We start from the raw sequence: 12,824 nt of genomic DNA, 5'->3' as shown, positions 1-12,824 counted from the left end.
TGGCAAAGGGCAAGGCTTAGCTTGAAGGGGCAGGGCTAAGCAGGAATGGGATCTGGCAGTTTTATGAAATGTCAGACAAACTCAAACTTGTGCTACAGACCATTAGGAGCTGCAGATGTGTTATGTGCAGTGCTACCAAGTCAGCAGTATTGTTAGCTGAGCAGGTTCACTTTAACTGCTGCACCCACCTTATGATCCCTATCAGTGGCATTCTGCACTCCTTCCTCAATTATTATCTTGAAAGCCTCCTGCAGAAATTCATCCGCATTGTTATCTTGTATACAGGAACTTTCTCCCGCCATTAAGGTCCGTACAGAAAAGCCTGTAATTGGAAGACATATATGTTAAGGGCTTGCCTCTTCAGTCCAGGTATGATAAACTAAATAGTTAAAAAGTTTGTCTTCAAAAATGAGTATGGTAATGCAGAAACAGTTTTGCAAACTGTTTGGGGTCTCTTTATAAACAATATACAGGTGCCCTTTGTCCTGCAAATATCTGTAATTGCATTATATTTATATTCACTTTTATCAGCGATCCTCCACCACTCCTGCTTCTGTTACACCTGGTTCTGAGTATGGGGGAGCATATGTGCTCCTCCCCTAGGACAGTTCTGATCTAGCAGCCATTTGCTATGCCCATGCACTGTGAAATGACCAAGTGAGTGACATCACCACACTGGTATTTTTTGTTCCAGCTGCAGTGTAGGAAGGAGGGCGAGGGCACTCTGTATAAGTGGGCTAGGGGAAAGGGGGGGCATGGGCACAGTGACAGTGTCTCTGAATAATTCTACACTTAGTTTAATCATACGCACTTGCAAATTGGACCCTAATTACTTGCCTCTATGAAACCTTCATCTTACTTTATACAGAAAATATATTTTGAACCACCACAAGAGAATGTGACAAATCCCATGTAGCATAACATACTTGTGGTTTGTGCTGAGCTTGTTAAATGTTATTCAAAGCATGAAAGGAGTTACAAGACCCTGATTCAGTCTTTTCGTAGACCCCAGGACTTCTATCAATACAATTACTAGGAACTAGGGAAAGAGCAAGGAAATCACTAGTTGTAGACACAAAAGTATCAAGGATTATTTTTCATGTGACTTACGTGAGGAAACCTCTTGCAGTGAGGACTGCTGCTATGGAATCCACTGCTCAGCTTCTTCCTTTAGAGGAAGATGAGGAAGGGGGTACTGGCTCAAGTTGCATAGAGAGAATAATGAAAGCCGTAGAGGGATGGTTAAGCAATAAGGCTGCTTAGGAAGCTGACTTTTGAAAACAGGAATAATAAATAGAGTTGTTGCCTTTAGCTTTCACTTAGATTTTATCTTTTAATTCCCAGAAAAAGTATGTCAGTTTTCAGTGCATGATACTAGAACATTTTCGGAACCTCATGACCCTCCAAAGTATTACCGATCCTTAACTTGTCATCATCCTAACCTCTTAACCACCTCTTTATACCCCTGACCGTGCACAGACTTCAACAAAACACTTCAATCAGTAAAATACAGAAGGGTTAGAACCTCTGTTAGGATATTATTACAGTCAATGTCTTACTGTCCTAGTGATAACAACTTCCATTATTTTTTTTGTCTTGCTGCCTTAAGGACAGGAAATAAAATTAAAATCTCAAGAGCAAGATCACAGACAACAATACAAATTTGACAGAAGTATTTATGCTCTCCAAGTCTGTTTAAAAAATTGTCTGGAGTTGAGCTTTACTAACCCCATGTAAAATGTGTGAATGAAAGACTTACAAACGCCCCAAACATAGGTCAAATAGCTTTCTTCTTATCCATGATAGATGCTTTGCTACCATATATGGAGGGCGTAATTGTCTGTGCAGGGGACTCTAATCTAGCATTAGATATTGGAGTGTCTAGAACTCGTACAGGGATGGCCAAGCCCAGATCTGCTTCTAAAGCGGGACTGGCCTTGGCAAAAATATTGCACACACATGCCCTGATCGATATCTGGAGAGAACAGAATCCCTTAGTTAGAGATTATACACACTATTCTCATGTTCATACGACATATGCTAGAATAGATCATATTTTTGTTTCTTCCTCACTGGCCCCTTTAGTGATATCTTCTCAGATTAAAGAAATAGTATGGTCTGATCACTCCCTGGTCACGATGTCTCTCTCACATCTCCGAGACCACAATAAGCCATTTCACTGGAGATTAAATGAATCCTTAATGAGCTCACCTCCGCTAAGCAATGAAATAGCAGCAAAGTTGTCTCTATATTTCTCTTTGAATGTTAAAAGTATCCGTTGGTCGGCGAATAAATCTTATTTACATAAGGACCGAATAGGTACATTAGTGGCTTCAAAACTGACCCAGAGATTTTGCAATTCTGCAATCCCTAAAGTTAAATGTAGAAGTGGCTTGTATACTCAGAACCCGAAAAAAGTACTCCAGGAGTTCCACACTCTCTTCGCTACACTATATGAAACCCATTCACAAATAGAGAAGGGGCAGGTAGCGAAATTCTTTGAGGACCTACCCAAGCCAATTTTATCGTTAGATCATAAGCAAATCTTAGAGGACCCAATCTCCCTCTCAGAAATTAAATTGGCTATTAAAACAGCGAAAGCTGGCTCAGCCCCAGGGCCTGATGGCCTCCCCGCTTCTTATTATAAAAAATATGTAGTGGTTTTGGCCCCCCATATTGAAGCCTTCTATAACTCTTTATACTCAGGAGCCTCCCTTGACCCGGACCTGAATAGAGCTTTCATTAGTGGTATCCTGAAGCCCCACAAAGACCCAGGGGAAGTCTCTAATTACAGACCAATCTCAATCTCAATCTCTCGTTAACAACGATATAAAATTATTATCCAAAATTGATGCCAATCGATTAAATACTTTTTTTAGGTAATTATATACATCAAGACCAAGTAGGTTTCGTTAGTGGAAGGCAGGGTCCTGATCAAGTCAGGAGAGCTATTTTTCTTATTTCATTACTTAATTGCTCTTGGGATTGTGGTATTACGCAAAAAGGGATGTTCTTATCAATAGATCTACAAAAAGCATTTGACTCGGTTTCTTGGGACTACCTGCTACCACTACTAAAGATTTGGGGGTTTGGCCCCTACTTTTTGTGTATGCTTCAGGCACTTTATTCTTCACCATCAGCACAGATCCGCTTACAAGGCTATACATCAGATCCCATCCTAATACGCAGAGGAACCAGACAAGGCTGTCCCCTCTCACCATTGCTATTCGCTATTGCGATAAAACCCCTTGCTATCCTGTTACGAAATAGCGAAGACGTAAAAGGGGTTCAATGTAAATCAGGAGATCATAAATGTGCCATGTTCGCAGATGATCTGTTGCTTTTTGTGAGTTCCTCTCTAACTTCACTACCTAATATTATGAAGCTCTTGGAGAGATTTGCACGGATATCAGGTCTCCGAGTCAATGCTACTAAGTCGGTGGCACTTAATGTCAATCTCTCTCCTGAATTGTGGTCAGGGCTCAAAAGCTCCTTCCCGTTTGAATGGCGTGACGATTGTCTTCAGTACCTTGGGGTTAAACTAACACCTACTTTTACCAGTTTATATTCCGCAAACTATCCTCCATTATATAAACGCCTTAGGTAGGGAAATTAACTAGATGGTCTGTTTCCCAAAATCTTGTATTACTTCAGGATTCTACCGATTCCCATCCCAAAGAGATGAACTTCTCAGATTTCTAACGTCTATGGTAAAATTTATATTGGGTAACAAACGGTCTAGAATCTCTCGAGCGACACTCTTTCAATCCAGACGACAAGGGGGGCTTGGGGTCCCCAACTTGCTTTATTATTATCGGGCGGCACAGTTGCCACAACTTTCCTCTATATATCTTTCGGCAGTCACTCCTGATTGGGCCAGGATAGAAACTAGCTTGTTTAGGGGGCACTCTACCGATCTACTGAAATGGATGACTGCTAAACAATTATGGCCTGTACGCTGTCACACTCCATGGCCTTATGGGATCGGCTGCACGGTAAGGAGGGCATTGTCTCCTTTCACACTCCTCTCACACCTCTGTTTGGCAATGTAAATTTTCCACCTGGACTGCAGACCAAAGCTTTCCAATGGTGGTCCAACAAGGGTCTGTACAGAATCGGAGACTTCATTAAGTTCCATAAGCCAATCTCTCCTTCCTATTTTCAACATACACTTCAGATGCCACAATCGGAAATGTTTAGACTTAGACAAATACAACATTATCTACACTCGCTACAGATTCCTAAGAGTGGACTCCCCCTACTAACACATTATGAACGATGGTGCTTGGGAGGTTAGTGCCTTGTCGGCACTAACGTGGTAGCATTACAACTCCCCCTGCTGTACAGTAATAGCCTCCGTTTGTAAGTAGGAGTCGTATGTAAGTCGGGTGTATGTAACTTGGGAACTGCCTGTATATCCAAAGTCATTAAATTTTCTTCTGTATAAACAGTGACAGGTTATATACAGCTAGTGTGAACTAAAATAGCACATACTGTAGATAATGTTGAAAGTGTAGGTTTGGATAAAGTACGGAAGGATTAGAACCCCTATATTTGGATTGCTTTAAAGCAGTGTTTACTTTGATGGCACATTTCAATTTAGTTTTCGTCTTAGTCTTTTCACTAAAATGCCATTTTAGTCGTATTTTAGTCATCTGAATTGTTTTAGTTTAAGTCTAGTTTTGTTGAATAAAATCTAATGGGTTTATTTATTTGAAAGTGGGGAGTATTCTCTATGGTTTCTGTGATGTTGATCCAGGCAGCAAGGAGACCAATGGAGCCTGTGTCCCAGCCAATCCAGCTGCTAGAGTCAAGGGACTGGGGCTTTGATGGGGCTCGAGGGAACTGGAAGTCCAAATAGGTAAATGCAATAGTCCCTCACATTTTCGTTGTGTTTTTGTTCATTGATAAAAAGTGAAATGTATTTTCATTAAAGTTTTAGTCCTATTTAATTAGTTTTTATTTAGTTTTCGCTACTGATAATGTGCAGCTGATGAAAACTATGATGAAAATGTATTGTCAAGGAAATTAACACTGCTTTGTGCTGTGCATATGAGGTAGCCCTAGATCTTATCAACGCTGGGTAGGTCTCTGGCGGCTTGACCTGCAATGGGTCCTCGGAGCATATTTCTTCAGGCGTATGTGGAAGTAGGTGAGCATTGTGTGTAAAAAGGTAGCACTGAAACCTAGCCAATGCGTTTTGGAGGGATGAGGCTCCCCCTTTTTCAGGCCTTTGGTAGAGTTAGATCTGTTGATCATGGACACTGCATTTTGTGTCCTAATATGATAACAGTGTTCCAGAGTATTGCACTTGCTGTTTTTCCGGTACGTAAATTCTCCTGCTCTATTTGTCATGATGACCTTTATTACCAAGACAGAAAGTATCCAGAACTAGTGGCAAGTGTAAATGTTCCAATAAGAGCATGTGTTTTGATGACACTGAACGGGGGAATTACCTCCACTTTTGTCATAACAATCAACTACCATAGTATCTTAAAGGGAACAAAATTTGATGTGATCACAGGAGAACAGACAGTCTGACACAGTATCGGTTCAAACTGATTTTCATGTATTGACAAAACCTTTCAGCTTACATACATATGCATAGAAGAATTAGTGTTTACCTAGCCTCCTAAGATAAGGTTAAACTGGATTTTAACCAGAATTGTTTTTTAACGAAAACTGCTGAGCATATGCTTTTTCAAATTGTAACAAAAAGGTCAGCACACAATTTTAATCTTTCAGACTTTGTAGAGGTTTCCTCTCACTTCCTGTTGCATCTCTAGGATGGGAAGCACAGGGAAGTCCTCCAAACAAGACACACTCAGCAAAAAATAAACCAAAAGGGGTTTGACCCTTCCTTAATCTATCAAGGACAAAAATGGTTTGGGTATACATACACTTTAAATTACACAGCTAATAAATTAAACAGTTAATAAAACGTGTTTCACTGAGGAGAGCACCTTCACTAATGTTGGATAAACCCAGTTACTTTGTTTCCTATTGCCAGGTTCTAATTTCACTCAAATGCCATGACATTCAATATCTCTATTCATGATATACCTTTCACAAGCAGACTCTGTCCTTTTTTGATGAGACGGCTACATATAAATCGTGAAAGAATCATTGGTGTGAAGGGAAGATGGTCAGTATATCATCTGCAAGACATAGATTTCAAGAAGATTTATTGTAGCTGCACTTTTGTTGGAAACTGAATTTCTGTCCATGTCTCTTATTTACATTGCAGGGATTTTGCAAACTTCATTGCACTCTACTACCACCTGCTTGGTAGCAGATTTTTCCACCTCCATTCAACTCACTTCCTGCTTCCTGTGTGCTAAGTGGGTGTGTCAGCCTGCTACAGTCACATGATTAGTTCCTAATGTGGTAACACAATAAAAACTGCTGGGAATAGTGGTGCACTTAATACAGGAGAAAGAAATTACATTTCTGGGGCCATTTACTACAAACATACCGGATACCCCCAGCTGCCGTAGATGCAAGAAAGCAACATTTGAAAATAGTTTTGGAAGCCCCTAGAAAAGCATAGTGATTGGTCATTTTCAAGTGACCCCCTTTTGGGGTTTCCCTCCCTTCCTGCCTAGGTGACAATGTTATCACTAGAACAGGAAGTGTGAAGGAATCTCTCCAATAAGGTCGAAAAAGCAATAAAAACTATTTTTATTGTCAGAATGGGGAATAGTTACAACCCCTATCAGTTTTTTTAATTGTTCTCTGAGTTCTCATTGGAGATATCCCAAAATGTCCTGCCATGATGGCCACAATGTTACCAGGACAGGAAGCGGTGGGAAATCTGCAAAATGGAACATAGGCTCTAAAATAAAACCTAGCTGAGGTTGTAACTGTTCTTTGCGCTATCCAAAAACTAAGAAAAAAAAGTTTGGGCTAGGGAAACACTTTAACAAGCATCTAGTGTACAAATGTGAATACAAGCCAGGCCTTGTAGTGACTTGACAGTTTAAAGCACAAATGTAATAAGGGTCTGAATAGGTTGCCAAAATAAAAAAAAGAGAATTATATATTATATACTGAATTGAGAAGACATTACCTGTATGTAGAAGTGGAGGCGTATCCTGCAGGTATGAGAGTACAGCTGTTATACAGACAGGAGCAAAGTACAAACACTTTATAGGTTCGAATTAGGTAACAGAGTCCAGAAGATTAGCATGTCCTAATACAGTATGTCTGTAAATGATCATTTCTTGTTGAAACTATACAAATTAAAGTGTTGAATAGATGACACTAAACTCAGAAGTTAAATATTAAAAATGCATTCAAGTACCTTAACTATTTACAATACTGTACCTTATTTGTGTATCACTCGGCTGTAGATCCTCAAATCATCTCTGAATTCACGCTGACACTGTCCTTCCTTCTGGAGGGTGGCTACTATTGTTCCCTATGGTCCCTGTGTGTGTTGTAAAGTTGCAACTGCTCCAAACTTACTCTGATGGGGGACTACAATTTCAGTACAAATTAGTAAACTAAACGTGAGATTGTAGTCCATCAAGGGAGCAAGCTTGGAGTGGTGGCTACTTTACAACACACACAGGGACCATGGGGAGCAAAAGTAGGCACTGTTCAGAAGGAAGGGCAGTGTCAGCACCAATTCAGAGATGATTTGAGGATCTAGAGCCAATTGATAAGCAAATAAGCTACATTTTTGTTAATAGGGTACTTGAATGCATTTTGTCTTTCGTTTATTGAAGAACACAGTAAAGATATTCAGATCTTGGTGAATAGGGTTATAGCGCCACCTTCAGGAGTAGGACACTAGGCACAAAACAAAAGCACAGCCTAGGGATGGCCCGTGCTGGTGGCTACGTCCCCTAACAGCTAGAAGCAGCTCAGTTTTTAGCCTAGTGTCAAGAAGTTAGGACCTAAGCTCCCTGCCGGGAATCTTAGTTTTTTGTGCTTGGAATTTTTGTTTTTCCTTTTTCATCTGTCTTCTAGACCTTCAATCAACAGCTGAGCTGGCTGACAAGCCGGATAATCTAGATCCTTGTAGTCCCCCCAGCTCAGCCATCGAGCGCATGCAGATGCTTAGCTACGTGCGGGGTTGGCTGCAACAGCCCTATCCTGGATCTGAGGGTGGCCAGTGAGTGTTCCTCGTGGGGGGCACATATGACAGTGTGACTTGTTGCCCTGTCACAGTGTCTCCCTCAGGCAGACAGTGGTGTGGGAGGCAGCCTGTCCTGGGAGATGGTACCCTCCATTTATCCTGTGGTTTGTAAGTACACAGACCTTCCTTCCCTCCCTTGTTATGGTCAGTTGCTGGAGTGGTCCGGAAGTACTTTTCGTCTCTCTGTTCTCCTGTGCTGTGTATGCATTGCAGTCTGCTAGACCTTCCTGGCGCTTTATTGACCTTTATGAGGGTCACTAGCTCTGGGATTTTCATGGCTCTCATGGTGGGAGGTGTGTTTAGCGGTTTCCCACTCTTATTAGGGCTTGGCCCTGGTGTATTGTTGTAGCCACTGCTCCTGAGTTCAGCTTGGCTCCCTGGCTATCCCAGTGGCTGCAGTTCTATGTACTGCAGCCACCATGTGCACAGTGCGGCAGCAGCCAGGGCTCCTGTTCATAGTGATGTTACAGCCTTTGGCAGCTGCTATTTGAGCCGACGCCTCGTGCAGAGGGGTTTGGCAGCCGTGACCCTCCTGTAGACGGTGTGGCCACTCAGGCAGCTGCGGCCATTGTACAGGCTTTGGTTTTTATTGGATCTTCCGTGCTTGGTAAAGCCTGGTGTGGCTGCTCTATCTAACACTGGTGTTCTGTCGAAAGAGCCAATTCATTGAAAATCTCCAAGTATGTCACTTCCGGTAACTTGCCAGCAGGAGATTTGGACGAATTGCCGTTACTGCCTGTGCAATTTCAGAATACAAAGACTGCAGGAACTTGATTTTACCAATCGTCCAGTTCTCCAACGAATGTCAGTGCACATGCGCACGCATGCACACTCACAGGTTTTGGAGAACTTGACAAGTGAGTTATTAATGCACAATGCTGTGCTATAGAAATCCTCCTGGTTTAGTGTTATGCTGTCAGGCATGGACACTAACGCCAACTTGTCGTAATCTCCTGCTAGTAAGCTACCGAAAGTGACGTAATTGGAGATTTCGATGAATTGGCTCTTTCGACAGAACACTGGGCTCCCAGGGGCGGCTGCTTGGTGCGGCTATCCTGCAGGCTCTGTGGGTACTATCTGGCTCTGTCCGATCAGGGATGACCGCTCTGGCGGTTGCTGGGCCCCTGGGCTGGCCACGCGTAGCGGCTGTCCATATTTCAGAAATGGATCAAAGTCTATGCCCACTCTGAATCCAATATTATAGTAAATAGCCTTCTCCCCCCTTCTTTTCCCCTCCACTGGGGAACAAGAATACCCCGTTTCTGCTTTTATTTGCTATGACAATTGAGGCCCTAGCTATTAAGGTCTGAGAGATGCAAAATTTCATTGGTATCACACTTGTCAGGAAAACTGAATGTATAGGACTATATGCCAATGGCCTACTACTGCTGTATTTCTTTATGATTTAGGCCCATCCTAAATCCCCCAGACGCCCAACTACTACCCTTCAGCATCTCATCTGGAGTGGTCCATTCATAACTGGAAGCAAGTAACTGCTTTCCTTGCTACACTGTAAGTTTACCTTAAAGCCCCATTCCAGGCAAAATATAAACCTCCCACCTGCCTCTAACTCATCCTGCAATTTTTTTTTTACTTGGAAAAGGCTGCCATCCAGGTACCGTTTCCGGGCAATCCAGTATTGCATGATCCCCCGCAGTTCGAAGGTGCTGATGTCAATCTTTTTCTGGATCTTGCCTGGAACTCTGCCACTGGACAGCTAATAGGAAGCGTCTCTGGCTACAGAGAACTGTTTGCTGTTTCAAGAAGGATTTGCATTGCTGTTTTTGAGGTCTATTTTTGGGCACAATGCTTTCAGTATAGCGTTTATATTTTTAAACAGTAACCATCCTAGTGTGATTCATCCTTTTAGGGGGGTTGAATATGAGATGAGAAGATTAGTAGCCTAACCGCAGAGACATAAGTCACAAATAAAACTTGAGTGGTCAGCCTCTGGTTGTTCCCTGTGTTGGTACACAGTTTGCGGGTACTGATTAACACACTCACTGAAGAGGCTGTGTATTACTTGAAACAATTGGTCCTAGTGGCTATGGTGTTGATCTGGAAAAACAGAAGCCTCTATATCAGCAAGGCATGTTGCAGCTAGGCTACCGGACCCTGTTTTCGCTATAGTAGGTCTCTCATGCTATGCTACTAAAAACTCTCTCATGCCATGCTACTAAAAAGAAGCATGTAGGCAACAATTGTATACAGCAGTATTAAATCAATTTTAGATTATTAAGGAGTGCTAGTGACAATTTTTATAAACAGCAGGGCACCATACATTTCATACTTGGTGCCCAATCCACAGTTTGTGAATTTACGAAGTGGTAAGGACTAGGAATATGCAACTAAATTTGCTAACAGAATTAGTCCTGTGACATTTCTGTATATTAGCTTATAGCGGTCAATGGTCAGTTATGTATGATTTCAGCACAGAGAACCATGTTCTACACAATGGTCCCCTCACAGCATCTCTTTAACTAAGACCCTCTTAAAGTGTACCTAAGAGCAAGAACAAAAATGTAATCTTTTGTAACTTACGAGTCCTTAGATGTGTTGGCTGCATTCATTTTTGTTTTTAGAGCAAGCACATTTCTCCAAGTACAGAAATATGTCTGTTGATCTTGCTGGAAATGCAGTGCCTCTGTAATTTTGTGTGCACTGAACTGATATCCCAAAAATATTTCAGCTTTCCAAGCTATCTATGGTAAACTACAAGACACCTCTGAGATGTTTGTAGTCCATCTCAGAAAAGCAGCCCAGGGTGGCAATGCTACAATGCAGTGAGTGTTGTCACTATAGAACAGGAACTATGTTCCGGGCAGGTTCACCAGGGGAAAAGAAGGAGAATAAAAGTATGAAATAATGAAACTAACGCAGCCACTATATCTAAGGATCGATGAGCAGCAAATTATAAAATGTTTTTTTGTTTTGGGGTTTTGATGTGCTTTAAATAAATTCAATTCCTTGTATGCATACTCCTTTAGCAAACATGTTTCTCCTAGTCCTAATCTGACTTTTTCAAGGCACCTTTTTGTGGCTCTTTTCTCTGGTTCTGCAACTATTGAATTCCACAGCCTAAAGGGCCGGGGAACACAGGTCTACATGTATAATTTAAAAAGGTCTGTACTCCAGAGCAGTGAGAACATGATTAAATATACAGTATCACTAGTGTAAGAAATTACAGGGGCCCATATTAAAAAATTAAAACCTTATATCTCTTTAATAATAATTTAAGAGGTGTATATGGATGAAGGGTTCTTAAAAGGTAGCTTGACAATAGGATGCATGAATACTGCCCAGATGTGAACAGGATCGTAAATTAGGGCAACATCAAATAATAGAATTAGTTTGTTAGTATGCTAATCTGCCATGCAGATCTGCCCTTTTGGTCTCAAGAAGATAACACTTAGTTAATATGCATATATACTCTTCTCAGACAGGATGGAACCAACCAGGTTATGGCCAACCTATGTGTATTTGATCAAAGAGACTTCCGTTGCCATCCAAACACTATCATGACATACAGTAGCTCTGATTAGGTTATGAGGATCAATCGAGGGTTTCTAATGATGGTGAATGAGGGTAGCTGGGATAAAGAGGGGATACCACCACAGGCAAGAGAGCATTGTGGGGGAGGCCATTTTGGAGGAAGACATTTTGGGGAGGCCATTAGAGGAACCACAGTCCAGAACCTGTGTAATTCTACAGGATGGGTAATATACATGCATCCAATTGACAAGTTATGCTAACCATTTTATGGTATTTTATGTGTTGGGTCAATTTCCTATTTGATTTAATATTGCTGTTTAGTATTGCTGGTTTACTATTGATGTGTTAGTGTTCCTCTGGTAGTAATCTCTGATAAATTAATTATGCAATGTTTTTGGTCATCTTTGTAATTTTTTCTTTATCAATAATCAAGTTCTAGATGTTTAAATGCCTTGTACAATATATTATTTTAAACCCACGGCTCGTATGTGTGTTTCTTAGCTGACCTTCCCTTCTTGAACAGGAAGAAGTGTGCTTTGATAAATAATATAGATTTTATTATTATTCATATTATTTTTATTCGTTGAAATCACCCCCATTTTTAATAGAATACAGCGTTATAATATGATATTTTCTTTCACAGTCTTGTGTTCTCTTTCACCTTTCATTTTTCAAGTTCCCCGGGGGCGTCTGATGTGAAAGTTTTTTTTTTTTTTTTTTTTTTAAATCATGGCTGTCTCTCTGATAACAGCACTTCCTATAATATTGTGGCATTCTCTTAGCTTATGTGGCTTTCTTAAATTACATATCTCCTTGTTTACGCGCACGTCTCTCCAGTAACAAATGTGACCATCTGAAGGGTGAAAACTGTAGTTTGCACTTACATTTCTTCTTTTCACCCATCAGTGGACAATCCCTATAACCTTTTTACTCCTTCTCAAAAACAAATTTCAGTCATTAGACATCCACTTCAGCCATCCTCCAAACCAAACCAAAATATTTATCAATCAACTCATTTGTTACCGTGACCAGTGAGTATCCTTGTTTTATATTCCCAGTGCTGACTATGAAATCTGACTGGTTGCTATAGGCCCTTTTTTCTTTTTAGTTACAGATTTTGCTAGCACTGACACATTTAATTATCACCCATGTACAAGACTTTTATAACATGTGACAATTAACTATCTGA

At 41.0% G+C, this 12,824-nt stretch overlaps 1 protein-coding gene across 1 annotated transcript in view; it reads right to left on the bottom strand.

The window, feature by feature from the left end:
- CSAD (cysteine sulfinic acid decarboxylase) overlaps positions 1–7,092 on the bottom strand; it is a 39,958-nt gene extending 32,866 nt beyond the window's left edge. The window contains exons 1-2 of the mRNA XM_018556208.1: positions 7,070–7,092; positions 189–322 (exon numbers count right to left, since the gene is read on the bottom strand). Coding sequence (XP_018411710.1) covers positions 189–302 — 114 coding nt within the window. The 5' untranslated portion in view covers positions 303–322; positions 7,070–7,092. The remainder of the gene's footprint in view (positions 1–188; positions 323–7,069) is intronic.
- Positions 7,093–12,824: the final 5,732 nt, after the last annotated feature.

This window comes from Nanorana parkeri, unplaced genomic scaffold, assembly GCF_000935625.1.
Source record: "Nanorana parkeri isolate BGI_ZX_2015 unplaced genomic scaffold, ASM93562v1 scaffold228, whole genome shotgun sequence".
Lineage (NCBI taxonomy): Eukaryota > Metazoa > Chordata > Amphibia > Anura > Dicroglossidae > Nanorana > Nanorana parkeri.
Note: the sequence above shows the minus strand (reverse complement) of the source record. Positions and strands in the feature narration are given on the sequence as shown.